General features: G+C 38.7%; 1 protein-coding gene across 11 annotated transcripts in view; it reads left to right on the forward strand.

Moving 5' to 3' along the window:
- Positions 1-26,745, forward strand: part of WDFY4 (WDFY family member 4) — a 135,968-nt gene that overhangs the window by 45,882 nt on the left and 63,341 nt on the right. For 9 of the 11 annotated variants that reach the window (XM_048946095.1, XM_048946096.1, XM_048946086.1 and 6 more), the window contains 25 exons: positions 182-294; positions 986-1,187; positions 1,470-1,546; positions 2,094-2,312; positions 3,207-3,391; positions 5,162-5,393; positions 7,188-7,339; positions 7,873-7,984; positions 8,115-8,305; positions 9,895-10,047; positions 10,960-11,033; positions 11,864-12,025; positions 13,646-13,737; positions 14,701-14,800; positions 15,525-15,730; positions 16,338-16,507; positions 17,013-17,138; positions 17,838-17,999; positions 18,135-18,332; positions 19,547-19,664; positions 20,127-20,284; positions 20,704-20,942; positions 22,035-22,144; positions 23,004-23,195; positions 23,620-23,759. In XM_048946095.1, coding sequence (XP_048802052.1) covers positions 182-294; positions 986-1,187; positions 1,470-1,546; positions 2,094-2,312; positions 3,207-3,391; positions 5,162-5,393; positions 7,188-7,339; positions 7,873-7,984; positions 8,115-8,305; positions 9,895-10,047; positions 10,960-11,033; positions 11,864-12,025; positions 13,646-13,737; positions 14,701-14,800; positions 15,525-15,730; positions 16,338-16,507; positions 17,013-17,138; positions 17,838-17,999; positions 18,135-18,332; positions 19,547-19,664; positions 20,127-20,284; positions 20,704-20,942; positions 22,035-22,144; positions 23,004-23,195; positions 23,620-23,759 — 3,883 coding nt within the window. Of the gene's footprint in view, positions 1-181; positions 295-985; positions 1,188-1,469; positions 1,547-2,093; positions 2,313-3,206; positions 3,392-5,161; positions 5,394-7,187; positions 7,340-7,872; positions 7,985-8,094; positions 8,306-9,894; positions 10,048-10,959; positions 11,034-11,863; positions 12,026-13,645; positions 13,738-14,700; positions 14,801-15,524; positions 15,731-16,337; positions 16,508-17,012; positions 17,139-17,837; positions 18,000-18,134; positions 18,333-19,546; positions 19,665-20,126; positions 20,285-20,703; positions 20,943-22,034; positions 22,145-23,003; positions 23,196-23,619; positions 23,760-26,745 lie in introns of those variants that run through there. The other 2 variants (XM_048946094.1, XM_048946097.1) reach the window with 2 other exon arrangements.

Here is a 26,745-nt window from a genome sequence, read left to right on the forward strand (position 1 = left end):
AATGGAAAATATAAGCCTAAATGTATTTCTGATGATAAAATAGAAAGCATTCCTTCTGTTTTTTTTAACTTTAAAATTTTGTTTCCAATCAGAAAATTGTTATCTCTTGGCTTGAGTTTTAATTGCATGGTTGCTATTACTCCCAAAACTGTATTTTTCTTTTTTTTGTTTTGTTTTTCAGACAATTTCTTTGTTTGGGAGGTTCTTTGTCAGTACCTTCCCAACCCAACACAAAGAGTACTGAGGTCCTTTCATGTCAGGAGAGCGTTTCATCTAAAGCAGGTTTGAATGAAGGTAAGCACTCAATGAACAGCCTATTACTGATAGCGTAGCTGGATTATAGATGTCTGTATAATGACAGAAAATTGTTAATGGAATGAGCAATAGCTGGAAACAGTTAAACGTGAATAAGAGCTGTTTTTTTTAATCCCTAGGATATTTTAGCAGTCTGCCTGCTCATACAGTCTGGTTGCTATCTCAGTCTTTTAACTATTCTCACGTTTTTCATATGAAAAGCTACCGTGGTAGAACTTTGCTCTTCTCATGCTTAAGATACCTAATATAGCACGTTGCAGATTTGAGACTTAAATTCTTTGCAGTCATTTTTTTTTTTTTTATCTTCTCCCATATGTTGATTGTAAACATTTGTTATGGTGCTATTACTTTTCTAAGGGTGAGGGAAAATGGAACAAAAAAGCTTAGGAACCTTTTACTGGAAATGGAGTTCAGAGCTGCCTGAAGACATGGAGAGAAACCTCGACCGTTTATCACTTCTGCAAACTCATCCATCTTGCCAATCTGCCATTTTGGAATTCTTTCAGTGCTGTACTTTGGTCTGCTGTTGAGAATTTCTGCAGACTGCTGAGGCTGTATCACTTAAAAAGTTAATGCCTCGTGTAGTGCTAGATCATAGGAGTGGTGAACTGAATACGGTCGAAGAATTGCAGTTACTGGTCTGACTTTGACTTTGATCTTGTATCTGCAGAAGAGGTGGCAGCAAACAGTAAAACTGCTCTTCAGACAGCTGTGCCTTTCAGCAACTCACCTTGGGTGTCAAAGGGATCTGCATTGGCGCTCCAGACTGCAATGAGTCTCATCTCCATGACATCACCACGGAACTTACAGCTACACAGCACTGCTCTGGCTCCATCATTTGTGGAGTTTGACATGTCCATGGAAGGATATGGGTATTGCTGCTGTTGTTTTCCTCATTAGCTGCTTTGCACTCTTCCCAAGACCTTATTCGGAACACTACTAGTCAGATCTCTCATCTTAGTTATTCCTTTATGCCCTTTAGCTGCCTTCCTTGCAGGGAATTTGCCAGTGTATTTGGCCTAGAGAAAGTATATCAACTTATTGCTGACAGGATGGAGTCTGCCTTGCTATCTTGACTCTGCAGTAGTAAGACACTGCCCTTTAGGGATGAGTTTCCATTTCTCTGACGAATGATTATTTGCTTGCTTTTGTAGGTGCTTATACCTCCCTACTTTAGCCACTGTATTGGGCCCAAGTGCTGAGCAGTCTGTTTCAGGTGGAATTGGCATGTGTAAGTACTTTCTACTTCACCTACAGATTTCTGAAAACACTGATTTTTCTGGCACAATAAAGGTAGCAAATAAACTGTGTGCTTTAATACACTTGCATGTATGCCTCAGTACATCTTTGAGCAGCTATAGAGCTTGGCTCTCCAACAGACTTTACGTGTCAGTTAATGTTCAATGAGATTTTCCTATACCTGAAAATCCTCTATTCCATTTAGTGGGAAGTGGTTATTCCTCCTGTACCTTTTGCTTCCTGATTGTTATGGAGTTTGTTTAAAGTTGTTTAGGGCTTGGTGCTACCCAAATGATGAAGTCTGTGACACACAGATTAGTAATAATGTCTCAGCAGTCAGTTTTACTTCAATTATACACACTTGTGCATTTGCATATGCAGTCTCTGATATAGAAGATAGGTAGTAAAATCTAGTAAAACAGATGGGAAATTAAATCTCAAATTCTAATGTTGTGTTACAAATCAAACACCAAAAAGTCTGCTAGTGCCTGCATAGAGAGAAACCACCTTTCTAACTACCTTTTGTTTCCTATCTACAGGCAGCAGGATGTTCCCTCCCTCAAGTGGTCTGACTCTCTCTTGTTGGTTTCTGGTTAGCAAATTTGGCGTGGTGCACAACAGTCACCCACTCCGTTTCCTGACTATTGTGAGGCACATGTCAAGAACAGAGCAAGAATTTGTTTGCTTTTCAGTAAGCTTCTCCCCTCAGGACTGTTCCTTGGTCATTTCCACAGAAGAAGTAGAATTCCAGCCACTTGGTGAGGCTTTTCTCAGTCAAGCTGCAGTATTGTCCTGCAGTGGTGTGTTAATGACACTTTGTCTCTTCAGTTTTCTTCTTCATCGTATTTAAGTTTGCTTTAAGCATTGAGAATTATCTTGTGGACTGCAATAAGTGATGAAACTAATGGATACTCTAGGGAAACTTTTGAAAATGAGCTATATTACTATGCAAAGCTGTGGAGATTGAATGTGAGGAACCAGCTGGTTTCTGTCCTAGTGTGACAGCTTATAGGTTTGGAGAGTAGGACTGAGGAGTTTTGGAGCAGTCTAGCTTCCTAATCAAACAGCTTATTTTTTTCTTCACTTTGCATGTTTTCTCTCATGCCAGCCTATTCATCATCTTTCCTTATTAGCATGTCCCTTTGTCCTCATTGAGTACAGTAAGTACTTCAAATGTGGATTTGATTGAACTTTCTAGAGAGGGATGGAAATGGAATGAGAATAGTAGGTGGGAATTTCATGGCAGTTGTGAGTAATTTGCTTTCTGTGAGTGAAGTAAAAAATCCCAGCTTGCCTTTTTTCATAAGAACTACAAATTAATTTACAGAGTTTTACCTATTGAATGTGCTAGGAATTTCTTTCTGTTATCTGTGTCATTGGGTAGCCTAAAGGGTTCTCATTCCAGCTAGTATTTTGAATTTGTTCTAGTTCACTCTAGTTTTACAGCATTCAAGCAGACTCCTGGAGGAGTCTTGGAAGTTGTGTAAGTCTCAGGTCCCTTTAGGGAATGTTTTAGACATTCAGTGGGACAGCATCAGCTCATTCTCTATTCACAGACTTCTTATTTCTGTCACATTTGGTAGTTGTGTTCCAGAGGAACGGGGGGAGGTGAGAGAGACTTCCTGTTGACTGTCCGCTGTTTTTGTTGTTAGATATCATGGAACCTGAGGGAGAGGTCCAAAATATCTCCCCATTTCCAGAGCAAGTTCAGTTTGACTGTGACAAGCTGCTGGTCACTGGCCAGTGGCATCATCTCACAGTGACAGTTGCTAAGGAAGCAAAGAAGAACTGCATTGTGTCTGCATTTATAAATGGTCAGATGCTTGGCTCTGCAAAGGTGAGAACTGCACAGAACTTATACCTTACAGCTTAGCCTTTTATAGCATTTCGTTTTTGTATCATTTTGCATATACCACATCTGCTCAGTGTAACCATATTTGCTTACATAAGATATGCATATACACACTGCACCTGAATGGAAAGAGATCCGTATGAAGTAGGAAATATCTGTGCTGCTGCCCAGAAGTTTATCAGCTTACACTGATGCTTTGAACTACATTATGTTTTTTCTTGTTTCCCCTCCCCCTAGTAAGCAGATAACTTGGCAATATTGAGTTGTTATACTCAGCTTGGTTTACGGGTAGCCCTGAGTTGTGTTCATGAAAAGCAGGTGTACTTTCCTTGCAGTCTGTTCTCTGCATAGTGGTTTTCACATAGAAAAATGGTGAGTTAGAGTTCATAGTTTGTGTGAGATATCACAAGAAAGCAACAGGACAAATGAGAAGAGCTCTTAGTTTCTATTATCATAATGCTCCTGGGTTTGAAGTTAATCTCACATAATTACAGTGATTTGATTTATAGATATTGAATGCATAAGCGTTGAAAATGCAGCCTATTTCTATTGCAGCTCTAATTGGTGTGGTGTGTTTTGGTTTGTGATGTTTTTTGATTCCTTTTATTAATTGGAACTTGCAACCTTGGTCTCCTCCAATCAGTTCCCATGCTTCAAATCAGTCTTAATATATGCAGAGCTCACTTGTGTGCTTTCTACTTCCTTTGTAAAAGCAACCTGCTTAATTCCAAATATTCTCTTTCACATACTTGAGAAAAATGATCTGTCTTCTAAATGTCTTTTGGGACCTATATCAATTTCAAGAATGAAAATTTAATTTGCCTTCCTTCAAATGAGGCTGAAATTTATCAATAAAATTAGGCCTCAGCATTGCAATTGATTAAAGAATTCATAGAAAGTATGTTTAACATACAGTGAAACAGCTCATAATAAATAAAACAAGCATTTAGCAAATAAAAGATGGTCCCTATGCTAGGATCTCAGACATGATGCAAACACTGACTTACAGTGAAAAGAAGACTGTGTAATAAACGATAATTGTGCGATAGTTGTTAACGTCAAAAACTGCTTTTGGGTTGTGGTGGGGGGGGAGAGGTGTATGATGTTGCACCAGAACTAATGATCATTCATTTAAGCACTGAGTCCTGTCTCTTGTTACTGACCAGCACTGTGCTACGTATCTCAGCGGTAAGAGACTGGTCAGTTCTAGCAGTCTCACTAACAGCAGGTTGCTGGAGGCTGAGTGAAGCACTGAAGTACTGTACAGTACAAAAAACATTCTAGCTAGTTCTTTCTAGAATTGTCTCAGTTGAGGAAGCGGAATCTTTATTTTGTTACCAAAAATAACTGGTCTACTTAGCTTTCACTGACGCTAACTAATGCACTTGGGCACTTTGTGCTCCTCAAAAGCTGTTTGCTCTCTGAGTGGCTAATACAAGGCACAGTTTGGCTTCCTGTGCTGGAAGTCAGTCTGAGTTACGAAGTTAAAAACAGAAAATTTTGTTTGTCAACACTTGAAATGATTTTGAGTGTGTTCCCTAAACAAACAAATAGCTTTGAACTTCTCATGATGCTTATGTTTGTGTTACTTATGAAAGTCCAAATTCTAAGCAGTAGTTGATGATAATCATCTTATACAGTTGTGAGACTTCACTGAGGAAAGAGGAGACAGGTTGTGCCTTTTGGAACAAGACCAGGACCTCAAGGGACAATGAGTGTGCTGAGTCCCCTCAGTAAATTCTTCCTCTATTGCAGATGCGGTATTTCCAGATGTTACCAGGTAATTGTATTTCCATGGATCCGTCGTCTTTTATTGATGTCTATGGGTACATAGCTACTCCTCGAGTTTGGAAACAGAAGTCCTCCTTGATTTGGCGCCTTGGCCCCACATACTTGTTTGAAGAAGCCATTTCTGTGGAAACCATGGAGGTGATCAATAAGCTTGGTCCACAGTATTATAGCAACTTCCAAGCAGTACAGCTTCAAGGTATGTGATAATTCTTCTCTTACGCTATTTGTTTTTCAGGGCAATGTTCTTTTTTTTTTTTTTTTAACTGCCATTAGAATGATAGCTGTGCATAAAGTTCTCTGTAGAAGCCTGGAATTCCATGCTGATGGAAGTTGTACAAAATTGCAGTAAGATGCAATGAGGATCTTTTAACATAGTGCAAAACAGGAGGAAAAAAAAAAAAAAAGGAAGAGGAGGAATCAATTTTACCCTGATTTTTTTTAAAGAGGGATAATATTTCCTTCAGATGTAAGATTGCAGTTTCTGTTGCACAAATGTTAAGGATGGAACTTTGTAACAGAGATTTTCTGCATTTATGGTACTACAGAAAAATATGGCAGTAAAAGAAACATCTGTCATTGCAAATGTCTGCAAAGTAGGGTAAAGAGGAGGGGTAGAGGAATAAGTTACATTCCATTTAATGAAGAGGCTTTTTAACTAAAGCATATTATTAGCTTCAATTTTTAAGCAAGCAGATAAAACATTTCAGTTATTGATTACTATTTGTTCAACAAGTAATGCATTCCTCTCTGTATTATAAATCAGCGGTGAAATAGGATGATCATTTCCTGTTAGAAAAGAACAGAATAGCCCCACCTAATGATGTGCTAAAACAGAGTGAGGAGACTGGCTGAAAGTCTTCCTTCAGAATATTGTGTGTGGGGGGTTGTGGGAGGGGTGGTGAGATCTCTAAGTCAGGGTACAGGAGGATGTGTGGGGTTGAAAGATAAATTAGATGAAAAATACATCCCTAAAATTAAAAAAAAAAACAAAAAAAAAAAAACAAAAAAAAAACTAATAAGAGTCAGGTGGATTTGGGGTGGTTTTTTTTTTTTTTGAAGTACTGAGTTTGCAAGTCTGTGATGCTTGTTCTCTTCTGCATGCGGGTCTTCCCAGATGACTTCAGAACTAAATGTGTATTGCAGACATTTGACTCCAGGTTGAGGACTTTGATGTCCTTTTGCAGAAAAATCATGACATAATCAGATCATTGTGAAACGATCCTTCTCTCTGCCCCCCTTTGGGAAGTATCTTAAGTATTCCTATTCCATCAAAATATCCAGAGAAAATTTTCAAATAGGAACTTTGACTTAAGTTTCAGCATGAAAACCCCAAATACTGTGCTATAATTCTATTTGCTTTTAGGAACTGTCTTGAGCATTATTAAACAGTTTCATAAATCAACATTTTTCCACTTTATGAAATGGTCAAGATTTTTTAAAAGAGATTACATATTACTTTTCCATGTGTAAGTAGGAATAAAAACTCCTTTAAAGAAAAGCATATAACTTCATACAATTGTTAAACTTCTGAATTTGGTATGTTTTGGTAGCTTCCTATATGTCGTAAGTTGGAAGCTCTGAACTTTTGCCCTTGTCCTTTACTTTCTGGCACATGAATCCCTGCACCTATCTGAGAAAGCCCACAGAAATGTGGAAGGAATCTGAAATGTTTTCTGTCTTGACTGTTTATACTGACTGGACAAGAAATTATTTTCTGGACTTCTGAGTTTCATGGGATCTGGGATAGGATGTAGCATATGGATGATTGACAAAGAAGAAACGAGGAGACAAACTAAGCTCATCTTCTGGTGCTTGTGTTGGCAAGCTGCCATGCACTGGGTTGAAGATTCAGGGATTTTTCTAACTCTAGTTAAGTCAAAATTAAGTTCCTGTCTGAACTCTGTTTTCCTCCGATTATTTTTCAACTTCCTCTCTTCTAACTTGCTGAAGTTGAAAAATTGTTTCGGAGGCTTACAGTTTCTCATTTTAGGTGAGAATCAATATAGTGAACAGAATCCTGCACAGCTGGTGGCAGAAGAGAAGATTTCTTTTGGAATCAATGCTGTGTGCTCATCTTTCAGTACCATTCAAGATATAAAGAGCTCCTACAATGAAGTGGATGGCCGTCTGGTTGCTAAAGAGGTCTCTTGTTCTCCTTATTCCTCATTTCTTTCAAATATTTTTTTTCATTTTTGTTTGGTTTGCCCAAGCAACATTTGTGACTTTTCTTCATTCCATATCTTTAGTGAATCATTTCAACTCCTTTACACATTCCTTTACTTTATTAATTGCTTTAGTTTTCATCTATAGAGAGAAATAGATGGAACAGTGTGAACACAATATTGAAAGCCTTTCTTGAAACAGCATCAGATGCCATAATTTTAAGGTCTAAGGATAATTCATTTACTCAAAGCCTTTTCAATGATTTTTCATATGCTATTATTGCAGTCATGACAGTGCCGGGCCTACTTGACATGTCAAAGAAAGAGTTGTGCAGTGTTTTTGGTGGGTGGATGTTTGTCCTAATGATCAACTTAAAGGAAAAAAAAAATCAGTTTTTATATACAGAGCGTTCTTTGTATTCTAAAAGTGAAAAACCTGAAATATTAGATCCTGTTTCTTTTTGTCTCCCAATAACTCCAAGTTTTTCCTATGATGTTTCTTATCTGTTTCAGATTGGGATTAGTTCTCGGGATGCTTCGACTCCAATATTATTGGCCAAGAATATAGCTGGACACCTCTCAGGTTCCTTGCGGACAATTGGATCAGTTGCTGTGGGCCAATATGGTAAATGCACAATGCTTTCATGTTTCTGAGTTTTGTGTTGTATGGTTTTGTTTAAGAGTTGGGTCTGTCACTGTCTGATAATAGATATAGTCTGTCTGACTTCCTGACAGAGTAACACTACAATTTCTAGGGGTAAGAGTATTCAAGTCCTCTCCAGCAGCTACTAGCCTGAACTTCATTGGAGGTCCTTCCATTCTCCTGGGTCTCATTGCTATGGCATCTGATGACCACACCATGTATGCAGCTGTCAAAGTTCTGAACTCCATCCTAAACAGTAGCCCAATGAGTGAAAAATTGATGAGACACATTGGGGGATACCAGGTGGGTGCTCTTTTGTCATCCTGGATATTGTCTTTCCTTTAGAAGGCCTTATTCTAAAACGTGTCAATGGCAATGAATATATTGGCTACCAGCCCTAAAGATTGGAGCTGTATAAGCTCTGGGATCTTGGAGGGGGAAATATGAAAATCCTGTGCTTACAGTTCTCTTCAGAATTCCTTGTTTTCTGGAATTACGATTTCTGGGGACATATATAACTTTATATCCACTTGTGCAGGTGATGCATCTTGGTCAGACACGGTCTAATAATGAAAGGTGTCATTTCTTTATATTAAGAATATTGTGTATAGTTAGTGAAGTCAGTGTGGCAGATGTCTGAGTTATCCACCTCTTACCAACATGCTTCACTCCTCCCACAAAGACCAGTTCTGTAACAGATCTACATTTTAGCTGTGGTTCATCCAGCCTCAGATTCATTTTCAGAGACTGTATAGCATAGGGTTGATAGGGAATTCCTCTGCTTCAGTCTTTACTATGTATGAAGAATTGTGCTGAAAGAAATAAGTGCTGTCTGCATTTTGAATGTAAGCCTGTTGTAAATTGATCTTTCAAAACTGAAAGCTGTTTGGACTCGAGAGTTTGGTTGTTTCAGAAAGGGCAAGTTTAGAACACTATGTATGTAATATTGGGTGTTTTAAGACTGGAGTGTGGAGTTTCAGTTCAATATTGCTTACTTTATTTATGCTTTGTAGGCTAAGCAGACTCATATTGTGCAGAGATGGTTTCAAGCAAAACACTGTTAATGTTAGGGCGTCATGAATGATTGATTATAAAGTTTCCATGTTCCCAGTTTGTCAATTTTTCATGAATTGATCCTCATTCCTATGAATATATTTATCATACTTAGGTACTTCTTGCTCAATACTTTTTTGTATGTGATTAGTAGATTGTGCACAAGCTGTTCCTTTCTACTCTGTGCTAAAAAGTATTCTCATCATGTGGCAATGGAACGATTTTGCTCTTTAGATGTCTGAACCTTTTTTTAATTTTAAGTAGGTGAGTGATAAGCATGTGTTGATATGTATTTTCAAAGGAAGTCTATTCCTCCCAAGTTATTTAAACTGTAGTGATTTGCTGAACATTTTTCTCACTGTACCAGGAATTGTTTGAATAATTAAAAATTGCTTCAGTTGAAGCACTGGAAAAGATTCACAAAGATGTCTTTCATTTGAAGAGATCAGTATAATTTTTTTAACTAGCACACTTTGCATCTTAAAGAACAGAGTAGAAAATCTACTGTGATTATTTGAAATGACTTACTGTAAATGGCTATTTACAATTTGTATGTTGCATTTCACAAACTGCATTCAACATAATATGGTATACATGGTGTGCCTGCTCAATGGCACAATTTTCAAACACCTTCAAAAATTTAACTTTTCACTTATCACATGAGTTTGTCTCAATTTGAGCTCAAATTTTTATTTCATGATGCTTATGCACCATGTTATGTTGTATGAACACATGTATGACTGCTGCAGCCAGGCAAATGGTGTATTTGACTTGGATTTAAAAATAGGGTTACAATTTGTGTGTTCAGCAAATATTTAACGTGTTGTTTTTTTTTCCAGTTGCTGACATACCTGTTAAAGAGGAAAACACAGCTGTTAAACAACAGGATTTTACAGTTAATGTTCTCCCTAGTGGGCACAGCTGAACTTGGTTTTGGGTCTTCAGTTATCAAGAATTATAATGCATTCCAGTATATTCTCTGCAACTTTGAGGTAAAACTGTGGGTTTGACTTAAAAAAGATGCCCTTATAGTATAGAGTTTAGTTTGCTCATAGCACCTTCTGAATCTGATTTCTGGGATGTAGTGGTGTGTGCTGGTATTTAACACCATGGCTCACCTTATGAGGTTCTGGCTCCTGGAACAGCTGCTGCTCTGACACTGTGGCTCCATGTCATGCCCTGGTGCAGTTCCTGGAGTGTTTCTGTAGAGCCTGAGGGCCTGTTCCTCATGTCTCAGAAGCAGGATTTCTTTGGCACTGGGTTGGGTTTTCTAGTGCCTATATGGAAATAGCTTGCCTTGGTGAGAAGCAAGTCTGAGGCTTTGTGCTTCTCCTTGTTACATCCCTGCAGGGAAATAGACGCTGTTCCTTTCCACCTTCTTGATCTCTTTCTCCAAGCAATATCTGTATGGCACAGAATGTCTGGAAGTTACTGTGTCAGAAATAAAATATTCCTTCATTTGTGGTATTTGACAGCTTATTTTTAATTCTAGATATGGCTTTGTTTTAGCTCTTTATTCCACAGAGGAGTACTGTGATTTTCATGCTCCTCCTATAAATTGTGTTCCCTGTGAGTGGATGTACTTCTTAGGCATCCTTTTCACTTCTTTCTTTGCCTGCACAAATATGCCTGTTACTGTGTTTCTCCTTCCCATACTGCAGAAACCATTCATACAGTGCTGAGAATATTATTTTTATTTTTATTTTTTACTGTTTACTTTAAACTTTAAATTTACTGTTTAATCTTTGTACACATGCATGATAACAAATTCTGCACACTGTCATTCAGAGATTAGCAGTTTGAGGTTATCCTCTCTGAGCCACTTACTGCTCTTCCTCTGCCACAGGTTCCTGTACTGTCAGTTCATCACAGTAGTAAAATCTCTGCTTTCCTTTATCTTTCAGCTTTGGATGAAAGCACCAGAAAATCTTGACCTTACTCTTTTTGCACATCTTGTGGAGATCTTGCAGTGCTCCAGGTACACAGCTAGTATTTAAATCAGCTGCATGTGGCTGAGACTGAGAGATTGATGTGGGCCCTATCCTAGTTGGAATGATTGGATTCTGTGTGAATGATTCATCTGCACTCATCTGAAACTTCAGGTGTGGAGTTGGTGATTTGATCAGACAGATGACAGCAAGACCAGACTAGGAAAAGCTCGCTGGTGACCTTCTTTATATGGAACTACGAGTGCACAATGAAAGTTAAAATGCATGTTAGGGAGAGGCATCTGAATCTTTGAAGGAGTGTGGAATTTATTTTTAAAAAAATAAAAGGGTAGGGGTAGAAGTCGTGTGTTTAAAGCAACTATGATGATTTCTTTTTTTTTTTTTTTTTTTTTAAGAAAGTATACTTTCTTAACCAGTTCACTGGAGTTAAACGTATCTGAAGAGATGCAACAATACAGAAGGGCTGAGTACAGCAGGATGCTAGGTTTCTTCATTTGGCACCAGAAAGATTTCTGCAGAGCTATTTGATGTCCCTTGCCGAGTTTTACAAGAACAGCATTTATTACCACCAACTCACTGCTTGACAAGTCAATAGTATTTTCTTTGAACTCACTGAAATGCAGCAGTTTCCTGGGGGGAGGGCAGATACAAAAGGTGGAAAACACACATAGACGTCTTTAGATCTCCATTGTTGACGCTATGTCAAAAATATTCAATTTGCCTGACAATGTTTGGTTGGTTGCCAAGGCAGCATTAGAAGCCAAAGGTGCAAAATATCAATGCAACCTGATTTGCTGAAACCCAGCAATTTTTGTTCTTTCCAGTAAAAGCTTTTAATAGTCCCTGTGCTTTTATGCAGAGGTGGATGTCAGAATGCTGAAATTGCCCACCAGGTGCAAATGGTACCCAAGCTCATTTTCCTCTTCAGTGATCCTGAAATCAGCAACTCCAGGATCACTGTGGTCTGCACTATCCTATCCCACCTGCTGCAAGGATACTTTAACACAAAGGATGTTCTCAGGTAACATTCAAGTCTATTGCTTTTTCTCAGTTTGCAGGTGAGCTATTCTCCTGCCTGTGTTGGAGAGAAATCTGATAGAATTTCTCTAAGCTCACCTTTGGTAGGAGCCCCAAATCTCTGGCAACTCCAAAGTCCCCACTGATTAATGACTCTTATGCCTTCAAAACAGTGTTACTTAAGCTTACGTTTATGTAACTCACAGGCTGGGTGATGGCCCTTAAAATGAAGGCACAAATAGTCCCACTGATACGGCTGGGACTATGTAGTGTCTGTACTTAATATTTGGTCTCACTAAAGCCTGCCCCTGAAGTATTGCAACCCCTTTAGTACTGGAACGTGGCCTCACTTATCTATGTACTTAATCATATTGGCTTGACTTGTATCCCAGCAACTGTACTTTTTGTACTTTTGAATTTCTGTCAGCTAAACATGTAATTGTCAGGAATTCATGAAATGAAGTGTTTCAATGCTTGTTTGCTTTCCATAGAATGCAGTGTCCTATTTATGTTCCCACTTAACACAAAGCAAATGCACTGCACAGAAGACAGCTGTTTTAAAGCTCTGTCTTTGACCAAGTACATTGTAGAGACAGTTGCTGAAATTTGTGGTCTCTGCAGTCAGCTGTTAGCTCTATTGACAGGTAAAAGTATCTCAAGTCATTACTGTGGAGTAAGCTAACATGAACTTGCTGCTAGCCCCAATTTTTTTTTTGGTGAAATTGTCTGATGTGTGTTCCTACCTTGGGCTGTATGAGTTGGCCTGTGTTCTGTGGCTTTTTTTTTTTTCCACAGATGTATGAGTAATGGATTTGTTACATCACATTTGTATTATGCTAAGGAGTAAGCGTGAAACTTTTAAAATCTCATAAATAGTTATTTTGTATGGTAATTGCGTTGGTGGTCAGGCCGATTGGTGCTGCATAAGTGGATAAAAACAGTCACCATCCTTTAACCTGCCTGAGAATAGAGACTATAGCAGGCTCTCTGCAGCACTGAAAGGTGCTGAGGTTTCTATTGCTCCCAGATTTTATGCACAGCTGTTGGACCATTCCTGCAGAACAAATGGTATTCTATCCTTTAAGGAACACCTTAATCATGGGCTGGAGGTTATGCACCTGCACAAAATGTGTATGTTGCATCTATCTGCATAACCAGTTAATGGGTTAAGGCAAACTACTGATGAAAAGATGTTGCCAGTTTTCCTTCCTGAGTAGCTGCTGAGGCTTCTCCACTTTCTTCTTTACAATTGGAAACTAAATGCTAGTGACAGTGATATCCAAGTATCCCAAGTTCAGAGTCTGTCCCTGTCTCCAGCTTTATGTAAGCAGAGTGCTTAACCCAGTATTGCCATTGTTAGAGTAAAAGACCTTTAAAATTAGGAGATAAAACCACATACACAGTAGAATAGACATTATTTACATTAGACAAATATCTTTTTTACTTCCTAGGTTATAAAGATTTACCTTCCTATTTCAAGCTTGTTTCTGAAGCTGTTAGAATTTCTAGCAGTCATCATTAACATTCATTGTTAATGAACATTAGGGTATATATGTTATCTCAAGTTAATTAGACAAATCCTTTTATTCTGCTGACCAAAACTGCTACCTTCTTTCTCTGGAAGGATTGGTTTGTTCCTTGTTTACACTTTGAAGCCCTCTTCTGTGGATGAAAATCAGCTATGCCTGGACAGTACAGCTGAGATGCCCAGTGAAGGTGAGGAACTACCTTTGGTGCATATGTTCTCATAGATGGCTAACATCCCCTCTTTCCTACAGCATGATGAACTCTAAATGTAACGTAATGCTGCTGCCGCCAGTGACAGGAAGAGATGCAACTCAGACGACTGGCTGGCAAGGGATAGGCTACGCTCATGTGACATAAAAGTGTGGGGAAGAGTTGCATTGTTACAAAGTCCCAGTGTGAAGAATAATGGAGTGGTAGTCACAATATTCATGTGGGAAGACCCAGTCTTTAGCAGGATCCTCCTCTCTGCTAAGCCACCAATATTTTAACTGCGTTGTCCAGACCTTACGCATAATGTTGGATTTCACAGACGCACACTGAAATGAAAGCCAATTACATTGAAATTGCTTCCAATGTACTGGATGGAATAAAATTTCATTTGACAACCTGGATTTTCTATGAATGACATGCTACACTTATAGCAGAAAATTGTACGGAGCTCTGCACCTATTAAATATTTCCATTCATTTAAGTCTCCTATGTATGGAGGAGCTTCCAAACAACTGACTCTCCTTGCCTGTGATCTCTCAGTTTAGACGATATGGGTTATTGCACCTCTAAACAATATGAGGCAGACACCGATAACTGTAGTTTGTACCTATAGAATAGACATCACAGCTAGCAAATGCTTCCTATTCACTTTTTCCTCTCTAGTTAACTTGAGATGGCTTCCTATGGATTATTATTCAACATGTAGTTCAGATGAGTTTTAAGAAGCTTTAAAGACAGAACTTTTACAATGTAAGCAGTAGTCATTTCTAATTTCTGTAGAAATTCTTATATGTAAAATCTGATATTGGCATCTTTTTACTTTGTAAGAACCGTTGGAAGTACTTCCATTGGGATAATGTAATGCAAACAAGGTTGTTCATCAAAGCAATGGAACGTGTGTTTAGTTTCTTCATTAGTCTTAATACTTTCTGATATTTATAGCCTTAAGCCAAACATCTGGAAAGACAATCTGGCTTCGAAACCAGTTACTGAAGATGCTGTTAGATGTAATTTGCTCAGCCAAAATTCATCTGTCCTCTGAGTAAGTAGAAAATTTGGGAGGTAAGAATGATTCCTTTAGACTTCCTCTTTTTTGATGTTTGATCATGACAAAACAATGTTATTTGTGTGTTAGAAAAAGGATAAGATCAGAGTAGATTCATAATTGTTTTGCAATAATTTATCTGGGTTCACAGTCATCTCCATTAAAGAAAAAAAGCAACAAAGTTTCAAGTTTCTAAAAAAGATCTGGAAGGAATGAAGAGTTTGCTGTTTCTTCATGACAAGAGTTGGAAAAATCTCAACTGTCTGAAAAGCGAATGTGGAATTAAAATCCCTTATCAGTCATAAACATACCGTTATAGTTGTACCTTGAATAAGTAAAAGGAGGATTGCTGGATGCTGTAACTGTGCATTTCCATTTGTTAACTTACATTGGACTTCAGAATTTGAACTGGAATTTTGAATTTCCTAGGTTGAAAGACCTAGTTGGTGATGTAGTTTATATCAGTTATTGATATGCATTCTCAGAGGGAACATAATGCTAATAAGCTTTTTGTAAAAAGATGTTGAATTTAGCGAGAATGAAATGGCTTGAACTGCAAATGTCTCTACATCTTCATCAGTCTGTGCCGCAGCAAAACTTTAACCAGAATTTTTCCAGAAAAACTTGGGTGTCAAAATTACTTAGGGTAAATAAAAACTTCCTCACTTTTAAAATCACCTCTATCTCTTTTCATGTATTTCCATTTCCCTGTTTATTCTAGGGCACAAGAGGAGGCTTTTTTAACTTTAGGGCCAGACTGGTTTCTGCTGTTCACGCAGAGCTACCTGCACTCTAGCACAGTTGTGCTAGGAATCAAGCTACTGCTGTACTTTTTACACAATCGTTTGCTGCTGAACAAGTTCAAGGAAGGGATAGTGGCTGGCCGTTGGCTGGAAAACAGCACTGCTGGATTGAATATTCTAATGGGTACGTGTGTGTTGGTTTAATGCTCCTGAAACAATCCCTTGATCAAACTCAGTAGCAGAATTCTCTTTAATCTGGTTAGACCAAGAACTGGTGTTACTTTTCAGGGCGGGCTTATCCTAGTACCTCAGCTCTTCTGGGGTGAAAGGTGGAAGCTGCTTGGTTGCACTGGAGTTGTTGGCTTTTCTGATGAGAGTTTGCAGACATGAATTTTTTCATGTTTAAAATCAAGTTACATCACAAGCCTGTGAAGAATTCAAATGTCAGCTTGTGTGCTGAATCTTATCTTTAAGTTTTTTTCAGCTTTCTTTTTTCTAAGTATTTTTCTTTTCAGCTTCTTCCCAGCTTGACAATAGATCTGTGGTTAGGCAAGAATAAAGAGAAAAGAGGAAAAATTCAGGGACAGTCTCCTGTAACAAAAGTGGCAGTGGGAAAAATTGTTACGTTTTAGTCTTAAGTAGTTTTGTGAACTTCTAATGTTGAGATCTAGCAGAGTTACAAGTGGCCTAGGGCACATACAAAGGAGGATGAAGTTGAATCAGTAATCTTATTTCTAATATGGCATTCATTTGTAGACACTTTCTCAGAATGTTTTCCTTTTCCTTTAAAGATAATTTAAAAACTCATCCTCTGGTACCTGACAGTGGCTCCATCTTGATTTTTGGGTTTTCTGTGTTGCAAAAATGTCTGACTGATCATGTCCACATCCCTGAGATCTACTTGCTGGTGGCAGGGCTCTTTCTTGCAACTCCATACAGTGAGCCACCTGAAGCAGCCAAGGTAAGAAAGAAGTAGTGGACAAGCATGAAGCTGCTGTAACTTTACTACTTTGACATTCTATGGCCTTTTCTATGGCAGGATTTACAAGAAAGCTACCATACTTAGTTTTTGTGATAGTTAAAATCAATCATTCACACTTTAAGAATGAAGTAAGTTAAGTTTGATTTCAGGAAATGTGTTCAGAGCAGATTTCTTTAAGTCTTTTAATACCTAATGCACATTAGAAGGCAATTCAGATTAGTTTTCCTATCTGTTCCTATGTTGTCAGGACTCATTAAAATCTCAAAGTTAGTGGATTTGGGTACTTCTTCCTGGTGTCCTGAGAAGGCGTAAGGCTTTCCACCCCACAAATAATGCCAAAGATGTCTTTCAGAAGGGGGCAATACATTAGGGTTAGATGTGAAGATGTGAATTGAGGTTTTGTAATTTTTTTTCTTTGAGCAGGTGGTGTTCTTGATGTGTCATAAATCTGATCCCTTCTTAAAAATATGTCTTCCTGATGTAGGGGGATCTTGACTCTATGTTGCAGTGGATCTTGCAGCAGCATGATACAGAGAATGTCCTCAGAAATGGGTTGTGTGCAGAGGCAGCTGCTTTACTGCTAGAAATGGTTAGAGCCATTGTGGACAAGGTAAGGCTTTTGTAGCAAGGTGTATATAAATCAATATTAAAATGTTATAATTACAAAGTAAACAAGAGTTTGGCGAAGTAGATAATGATAACAAAGAGAGAATAGATAGAAAGCTTATCCCTATCCTGGGCTCACTTACAAAACTCTAGCAGAGCAGATTTCCAGAAGAGATCCTTCCCCACTGGTAGCCAGCTCTTAAATAGGTCTAGAATTGCCTTCACCTGTGCTCCTCTGGCTGACTCATTGCTCACCTCAGGTGATCAATCAGTTCAGGCCGTGACTCAGCAGTTCCCATACACAAGGAAAAGTGGAAGTTGAATAGCATAACAAATTATGTGAGTGTTAGAGGTTCGTAACAGTACTGAGCCTAACTGTGAGCTTCAAAATGGGCTTCAAAATGTTTGCACGTTTGATGCGGTAAGCTTATGTTTAAGAATTCTGAACGTAGGGATTAGGGTTTTACTCCCAGCATCACCCATTTTGCTCATTCTTTATGATAAGAAAGGTTACATATCTTGATTGGGTAAATCTTCAGCCTGCAAGCTGGGAGTTAGGTATTTGTGCCTTTTCTGGCTTCCCTGTGGTGGTGGTGGTGGTGGTGGTGCTTGCTTACCAGCTTAGGAATACCTGTAAAGGAGCAAAGATAAGCTTTATCTGAGTATGGAATGCTGCCTTGACCAGATGGGTGTTTGTGTTCAGCCCATTGCAGGTGCAGAAGTCTCCTGGGAGATTGTCTATCCGGGGAATGTTATACAATTTCTGTGCTTGATCTATCACAGTTATACTCAGGACCCAGTGTGGCACTGTCCTGACTTCTTGAAAACTTTGGCTGTAGTTGCCTTCCATTCCGGAACACCCAAGGTATGTGAATGCAAGGCAGCACAAATCCTTCAGAAATATGTTGCTGATTTTATGTTGCTGATGGAAAAAAAAAAAAAAAAGCTTCAAAAAAGGTTATAAATTAAAATCCCTTTCTTGTTCATCTGTGTTTTACAGGGAGGTTCTGAAGGTCTTTTGACTCCTGATGATCCAGCAATTGCTGAAGGGAAGGGCTGTGCTGATTCTTCTTCTCTCCCATGCCTCCCACATCCTGCCAAGAAACAAGTGTGGGATTTCATGCACATCCTCCTGATGGACAGTCTTCTCAACATCCCAGCAAACAAACAAGGACATCCATTTGAGCTGCTTCTTGAGGTTTCTTTTGTAGTCCTCAGTCCTTTTTGCTGCTCTGCTTTGCAATAGGGGTGGAAGGACAGAAGGCAGTTAACGTGCTAGTGGCCTAGTGAAGGGCTAAGAGTGATGAAGAGATGTGTTCAGTGAGCAATGTCAGCAGCCCGGAACAAGGCTGGATCACAGCTCTTAGCATGCATAACTTTCTGGCAGATCTGGACAACATACTTAATGGAATTCCAACCTTATCTGCAAGGAAGAGACTTCTTTTCTACCTACACTGCATTCATGTGAACTAAGAGAATGCTACCTTTAGACAATAGCAAATGCATTTTTCAGGAAAAACCTAACATTAAAGTAAGGCATGGAAAATTTTCCTTTTCCTTAGTAATGCCTGTGTATCATTAGAACTACCCCTTGAATTCTGAGACCAAAAGATTTTACATGAAGCATTACTGTATACTCTTTTTTTTTTTCTCCCCAATTTCTTTTCAGTACCCAAATAACCCCAAATCATCTGTCATTCCTTCCTCTTAAAATAGATGAATGAAAACAATTAACAATTAACTGTAACAATTGAACCTTGGTTATAAATTCCAATCGCTCAGAGCACTGGAAAGATTAAATCAGCAAATTGTCAATAGTCCAGATTCACTGAGGACAAGATTTCTTGGGAACCACCTGTGAGCCTCCATTCTACCCTTGTGCAAAACTTCACTTGTGCTCAGTATGCAGAAGGGCATTGTGCTGGCTCTCTGTTAGAGTGTAGACCTATGTAAGATGTTCTGTTCTGACAGATAGGGTATGAGGGTCTGCTGCTACATTTGTTGTCTGTTAACTGTCCAGGCATGTACTTTTCACATATGAGAACTACTGTTTGCCAGTTCTCTGTGAATATGATGACAAAGATAACTTGTCACCTTGCATCAGCTTTTCATATGCCCTCAGCAAGGATTAAAGCATGGAAATGAAATAGAGTTATTGTTCTTTCTGTGTTGTTTTTTCTCCTTATCTTTCTAAAGCAGTGCCTAGGGTGTTAAGGGAGATGTTTGAAAATGTAAGCTATCTCAGGTTATGCTGCTTCACTTGGAATCTCTTCTCATTACTGTGAGCACAACTTTTACCAAACAAGATCTACTGAAATCAAAGGCCTTTGAATAAAGGCTAGAAATGAATTTCAGAGTCTAACTTTCTAGGTGTTTTTCTGCTGTAGTAATGTGTACATGGTGACTATACAGGCTTCTCCAGAGGATGCCACCAGTGAGCAGAAGAAACACTTTCAGACAAAAGTCTTGCTTTCTGCTATGGATATCTTCAATGCCGTCAGCCAAGGCGAAGGGAAAACAAGACCAAGAGGTGAGTGGTGAGATGCAGATCATTAGTTAGCTGACATTTGTTGTTTAGCTGTAACTATTAGGCAGACTTGGAAACAATATGTAGGACTCTATTCAACAATCTGGTCTGTGTGTTTAATTCTGCCACAGACCAGATTGCATAAATTACTGTAGTTTTATAACATGTTAACTTAAGATATTCCTTGTGTGCTTCTGGAAACAGCCCTTGTTGACTTAGTTGTTGCTGCTGTACTTGCTGAGTCATTGGTGGGACCAGTCCTTCATGACAGCATTTTAGTGAGTTTGATTCTGTCCCTCCGGTCTAATTAACTTGTTTCTGCTAGACATAGAGTTTTCTTAGACATGTCCCATCTCTGAGTAATAGACATCAATCTGTTAAGACTCAGGTCTGATAGTCTCAGATCTCACTTATTTTACATCCCAGTATGTTTTTGGGTTGATCACCCTCTTGTATCCTCGCCAGGGAATAGTGATCTTCATAGCTCTTCAGAATCAACTGCATCTGTATCCATGATGAACATTACTTATTTTGCTCAGAAGCTGATTGAGAAAATGAACAGCAAAATGTTTGCTGCGGACTCCAAGCAAATCCTGCTCTTCATTGCCAAGCAGATTACAAGGGTAAGTCACATGTAAGACTTATTCAAACCATTGTCAACATTTTCTGTTTCACAGCATAGTGGTGATGCCACAATTCTCAAGAAAATGGCTGTAATCTGCTTATTGTTGTTATTCCTGTTTTCTTGCATTAGCTCATTGTGGCTGTGAATGACAACCAGAGCTAGACTGTTAGCTCTTCTGCCTGTGCCACTGTCTGTTGCCTACACATGTATTATTGAATGAGAAAAAATTACTCTTCCGCAATTCAAGAGACTTTCACAGAACTACTGGAAGAGTGAGTTTGTACCTAACCAATGGTCTGGGGGAATATTCCTGAAATAACTTTACAACAACTAAAAGAAGTGAAAGGAATGGATCCTTGGTGATGGGAGTTCTTTGAACAAGCCAAGTATGCTACTGTTTTTTTATTTTTTTCACAGGTCTTAGAAGCCCCTGTTTCTCAAAAGGATGTTTACCTCAGTACCATGTACAGCTGTTTAAACAGAGCCGTCCTCTACTGCCTGTCCAGACCACAACAGTCACTTCCAGAACAGTTTAATGTCCTGAACGCTCTCAGTGTTCTGCAGGAGCAGTGGGACATTATTTTTGCAACTTACAACTCAAGTAATAATTTCGTTATCTGCCTAATGCACTGCCTTTGCCAACTGAATTCTGGCAGGTACAAATGTTTGTCTCAGTATGTCTACTTAACTCTATGCTATCATGTATAGCAGTGGGTACAGAAAGGGGCATCTTGCAGTGGTGCCTGCTTTCAGTTGAAATAATACAGTATGTTACAAGTGCCTTCAGTAGGTCAGAACAAAGATCTAGGTGGCCCTGACTCCTACACCGTCTAACTCTGGCCCTTAGAGAAGAATGAGAACAGGGCAAGCGCTAGGGGATGCTTTCCTGCTTGATTCTGTCAATCTCTAGTCTTCTCAGTTCATGAACTTCCTGACCATTTGGGGTCTCTCAAACTGCTTTAGATTTTGTGACGGTCCATTTTACTTGCATGGATTTTAAGAAGGGTCGTGATCTTTTATTCTCCAGCTATTGATAGCATTTCTGGATCCATGTATGAGTTGTAACAAACTTCATAAAGCCACCAGACATTTACTTTGAGTACTACTGTTTATCTGAAATTCCTGGTGTTCTTTACCTATTGAAATTCTCTGACACTCCACACCCTAACAACTATAATTTTTTTTGGCCAGGATGTTCTTAACTGTAATAATACGTGATACAAGTACCATGGTGCTAAAGAATGTGGCTTTTGTAAACTGAATAAGTAAGCAGATCAGCTCTAATATATAGCAACACAGTGTTTACTGCGTAATGGGAGATAACTCCAGCAAGGAAATTCAGAGCAAAGAGGTTGCATACAAAGTGCTCAGGAGAGATACAGAAGAGGTGGATGGTGGAGGTGGATTTGTCTACCTCAGAACAGTCCTGTGCTTTGGCTAATTGAGGTAAATGGTAGCTACACCATGGATTACAGGGGTAAGACTGCATATGTAGAACATAGTGATCCATAGGATCTTAATGAGTGCTCCATAACTTGAAAAGACAGATTGGCTGTCATTTAGTTTCCATTTCCAGTAAATTCTGCAGTGTCATCTGATTGGTTGTTGTAAGCAATTGAACCTGGGAATATTGACCTGCTACATGAATCAGATAGGAGAGGATGAGAGGAAATATCTCTAGCTTTTTTCACTGTTCTTGGTTTTCTACATCTCCTTTCCTCACATGCTCTCCTTTTCTTTTGCCATAGCTATCCAGAAGGTTTTGGGGTGGATGCAAAACCAAAACTGGCTTCATATCACCAAATTTTCCTTGCACCCAGTGAAGAAGAGGTGGGCAGCCTGCCTACTCCAGATGATGGTAATTCATTGCACACACTGACGTCAGCTTATCGAGTAGGGAAGTGCCTGGCCCAGATGGCTATCCATACAGCTTGTGCACATGTTGCTGAATTCTCTCTTCAGAATTTATAGGAGCTGCAAATCACGTAGTAGAAAAGGATTTTTTTATGCAATATATTTTAATTCCAAATTCATATTCCATGTCCTTGGGAATAATAGATAGGTTTGGCAATCTCTTCATCAGATCATTACCACTATTAGTGCACTGCTACATGCTATTTATAGTTCTGATTCTTTTTTTCAGGATGCATATAGATTATCTCTTATACATAGGAAGAAGCATGTGGCTCTTTAGAGAAAAAAGTGAAAATATATGGGCACGATTCACTGAGGAGGCTGTCAATTGAACCTTACTGCGGAGGGATACTCCAAATTGGTCTGACTTGCAAGGAAAGACAGCAGAACAGCTCAACACTTCCTTGTACAGCTCCTGCTGCCATATCAGATTGTTCTATGACTTGGCATGTTTGGATTGTTTCCTCCCACCATCGCTGATTCTTGAGGAATCACGTTTAGGTGCTTTAGAATTCCATGTGATAAGATCATCAAACTTCTGATGATCTCTCAAAAAAAAAACTTCTTTTTTGAGAGAGGAACCAGAAAGAATCATTTGTAGCTCCTACTCATTTCACTCAGGCAGCTGAAATGTGTTTTTGTGTATTAGACTAAATAGTCTGGCTTTGAATGTGTGGAGGCAGTGAGTAGAATGAACAACTTTACAGACTCCAGCAGTGTTTTTCCAAATTAGATGTTTTTACTTTATCTGCTGCTTGACATGCTACTGATAAATTGATTCTTCATTCATTTTGTTGTCTTAGTTCGTCAGGAGATTCTGAGAACAATAGAAATCATCTGGAAGCAGCTCATCTCACAGAGGCGGCAGGCACTGGAGGACATTTACAACATGGATCTCTCTGTAAAAGGAAGTGACAGAGAAAGGGATATCAAGATAACTGAGATCACTCCTTTATGGGAAGAAATGATGGCAAAGGCTTGGCAAAATTTTCTAGGTCTCTACTTTTTTACATAATATTCACTTTAGCAAGCAAAGGCATTGCAGAAAATACAGCACATAATGTAAAACTGCTGATTCCTTGGTTGTACTCATCTCATTTTTAGTAATTTACTACTGTGACTGTTTTCTATGTTGACCTGCAAGAAAGACATTCTTTGACAATTGTATCCCATTTACTGTAAAAGTTTAATGGGGGGGGGGGGGGGGGGGGGCGAAGGGGAGGGAGGAGGAGGTATTTGGGTGAAGGTCATCCCAATGTCAATTTTCTATGGTAAACCTCAGTAAGACTTTCAAATACAGGCTTTCAATGTTCTTGTAAGTAAAAGGTGTTCGGTGTTCGCTAGTGTAAGATGATACATTATACATGACCTTCCCAAAAGCTCAACTTCAAGATCTTTTTTTTCTTTTTGGGCTGACAGCATCTGAAAAGAGAGTTCTTCAGAATAAATCAGTACTAGGCCTGTCTCAAAGCAAGCATAATTCCTGGAGTGAAAGCCTCTCTTCAGCTATGAGATTGATGCCTAGCCGAAATACAAAGGAAATAACATGCAAATCTGAGGTAACATCTGCTTTTTGTCTTTTTTTGTCTCTCCATTTCCTCTGGCATGGTTCTGGAGAATTTGTCTGGATTTGGAAGGCTTCTGGGTATCTCTGAAATGTTCCTTTTGGAAATTAGACACCCATTGCTACTAAAGTTGCTTTCCTAGCATTCAAGACTAAGAAAAGATGAGTAATTTTTTCTGACCTCCTGGATAGCAGTTGCCAGGAAGCTTTACTTTGAGTTTGCCTTTCAGTGAATGAGGTGGGAGATGATCTAGAGCTTAAGTTAATAAGCAGTGTTGGAACTCTCTGAGGGCAGTCCAAGTGTTTTTGCAGTAGTGTTGGCGCACTCATGCAGACTGGACAGAGGTATCTACGTGACCATAATCAGTCATCTAGAGTTTATTAGATCAATCTTGGAGCAGCACTGACATATTGTGAAATAGCTTTAGACTAACAGATCATCTGCCCATGTATGGAATGATTATGTAGCTCACATGGGGTAAGAAAACATGGTTTATCCTAGAAACATTGTCATTTTGTGTGCATGTGTAGCTATTTTTGCTGGAGAAACTTTATGCATGTCCAGTATTTAGGAATTCACGCCTCTGTAGAAAAGGAAGTTCAGAAGTTGTGCTTATAATGCTACCAACTGGATTTGTTAATAGTGTTTCTGGTCATCCATGCTTGTCATATTCCTTCATGTACCTCCCATTTAATGACTTAAATACTACTTGTCAACATTATCTGTTAGTTCTTTAGTAGTGCTTTTAAGTAACTGAGGCATAATAATATCTGTAATTTTAAATCTAACTCTAATGTTCAAAAATGTTATAAGCTTTATAAATAATCGAGTTTAAAAAGCAAGACAAAAAAAGTAAAAGGGAAGAATGTATTTTTATGGTGGGAAGAGTAGAAAATAGAATAGCCAGGTAACAAACTAAAGACTGTGAGTTACTGAGATCTACCTTCATGAGCTACTTACGTTGGCAATATTGATTTTTTTTTTTTTATTATTATTATTATTATTATGAGAGAGTGAAGTGTGAGAATGGTTTGCCCCACTTACCTGAGTGGGAATCTGGTATTTGTTTCCAGGCTATAACTCTAACAATGAATTGGTAGTGCCTACATACAGGTGCATTTTCACTTCATTTATCTGCTGTAGTCTTTTGTATGATGAGTCTTGGTGAATCCTACACTGCTAGCTGTAAAATGGAGTACTATAACAATTTAAGTTTTACTAAGTGTGATATCTAAGAAGTTACAGTAGCCAGGGATATATTATTTGTAATGCTGTAATAGTATCAAGCCATTGCCATTAATATGGTCACTGATCTAAAGAACTTAGTTAGGCAGCCTTAACATATAACATGTTAATGATGTTGCTTTTGACTACTATGTAAAACTTGTCCTTAAGATATCGAATTACAAGGATCAGGTATTACCATAGCACTGTTCTCTTGTTTCTTACCTTATGTTGAAGATTAAAGGTCCAAATCTTAGTTTTGTGTCAAGAGATAAGGAGAGCTTATATAAAGCAAAGGTGGGTCTGAAGTGTACGCAGAGTTTCTATTGCCAACCTCTATGTTCTTTGTTCCATAGTAGAAGTGGTGCAGCTGGACTTGCTTTTCCATCTGTAAGCTTTTCCTTTACACATGGAGAGAGAGACATTTCTGTGGTTTTTTGCTAGGTGATTGTCCAGAAAACCAGTTAGTTGTGTGCGTTGGGGTTAGAGTAGCTATGGGGCGGGGAAGCACTGCATTGACAAACTATTCAGAGCTGTTTCAGTGGGTCACCTTAAAACTTGGCATTCTCATCTTAATGCGGTGCAGAACATATCAAGGTCTTGTCTTCTATTGAAGAGACTGTCTGCTACATCACCAGCTAAAGGCATTTGAATCCTCAAGCTTAAGTTGCAGCAGGCTGAAACTTTATCTCCAGTGATCACTGCTTCATTTTCAGGTGTATTGATGAGAAACTATGATACCCAAGTAATGTGCCTGATGATAGTGCCTTGCTGAGGAGCAGTCTTTTTTTCAGTGTGCCACAGCATCCTTCTCATTCCTTAAAATCATTTGCTGCTTAGAGTGAGCAAGTTCTGCTCAGGTACATATGTAGACTGTGATGTCATACTGCAAGAGCATCGACTATTTGCCCTGGGGTCTGTTTAATTATTTTTTAAAATTAATTTTGATTATTACAGCTGATTACACCTCAGTGAGCAATGTAATTGATATTTGTAAATGTATCCCAAGGAACATTTTGTACAACATGCTTTCTGCTGTTGAAGGTTAAAGACTCCGTTATTGGTTTTTCCCTAAATATGCCCACATCATTAGTTCCTCCAGTGAAAAGGTTGCCATCTGGAAAAGGCGGCACAAAGACATTATTCAGGCACAAGTGCATGAAATTGGTGTTTCTGCATCTTCTGTCTCTCTTCTGCAAGGAAGCGGCTTGTAATTAAAGGAGCTGAGTCTGAAGGAAACATTACTCATCTGATGTTATTCCTTATCATGTCAAGGACTGACAGCTCTGTACCTCTGATAAATTGTTCCTCTCATTGAGATGCAAAGCTACAGTTCCAAATATTGTTCTCCACTCTCCCTCTCCCTACTTCTCCCTCCAGCCAATATTTGAAAAAGATTGCTACACTTTGCAGAGATAAAAATTTAAGGGGAAGAAAATATGGTTTTCCATAGTCCTTTTCCTTCATAAGAAAAATAAAATATGGGTTTCTCAGTATCAAAGTAAGCTGGGAGCACCAGTTACATTTAAAGTAAATGAGATTCCCATCAAATGCAATTTATAAGCTTCTGCAGATTTAATTTAATTGTATTCTGGATTAAGTTTTTTGGACTTGCAGAGTGTCTCTACACTGCTGTACCAGTATAGAAATGACTATAGGTTACAACTAAGGATTGATAGATGAAAATAGTCTCTTACTAATTTAGTGTCAAAATGTCTGCAATGGAAAATGTGTAAATAATGTCAAAGAACACTTG

This window comes from Lagopus muta, chromosome 5 (genome assembly GCF_023343835.1).
Source record: "Lagopus muta isolate bLagMut1 chromosome 5, bLagMut1 primary, whole genome shotgun sequence".
Classification (NCBI taxonomy): Eukaryota; Metazoa; Chordata; class Aves; order Galliformes; family Phasianidae; genus Lagopus; species Lagopus muta.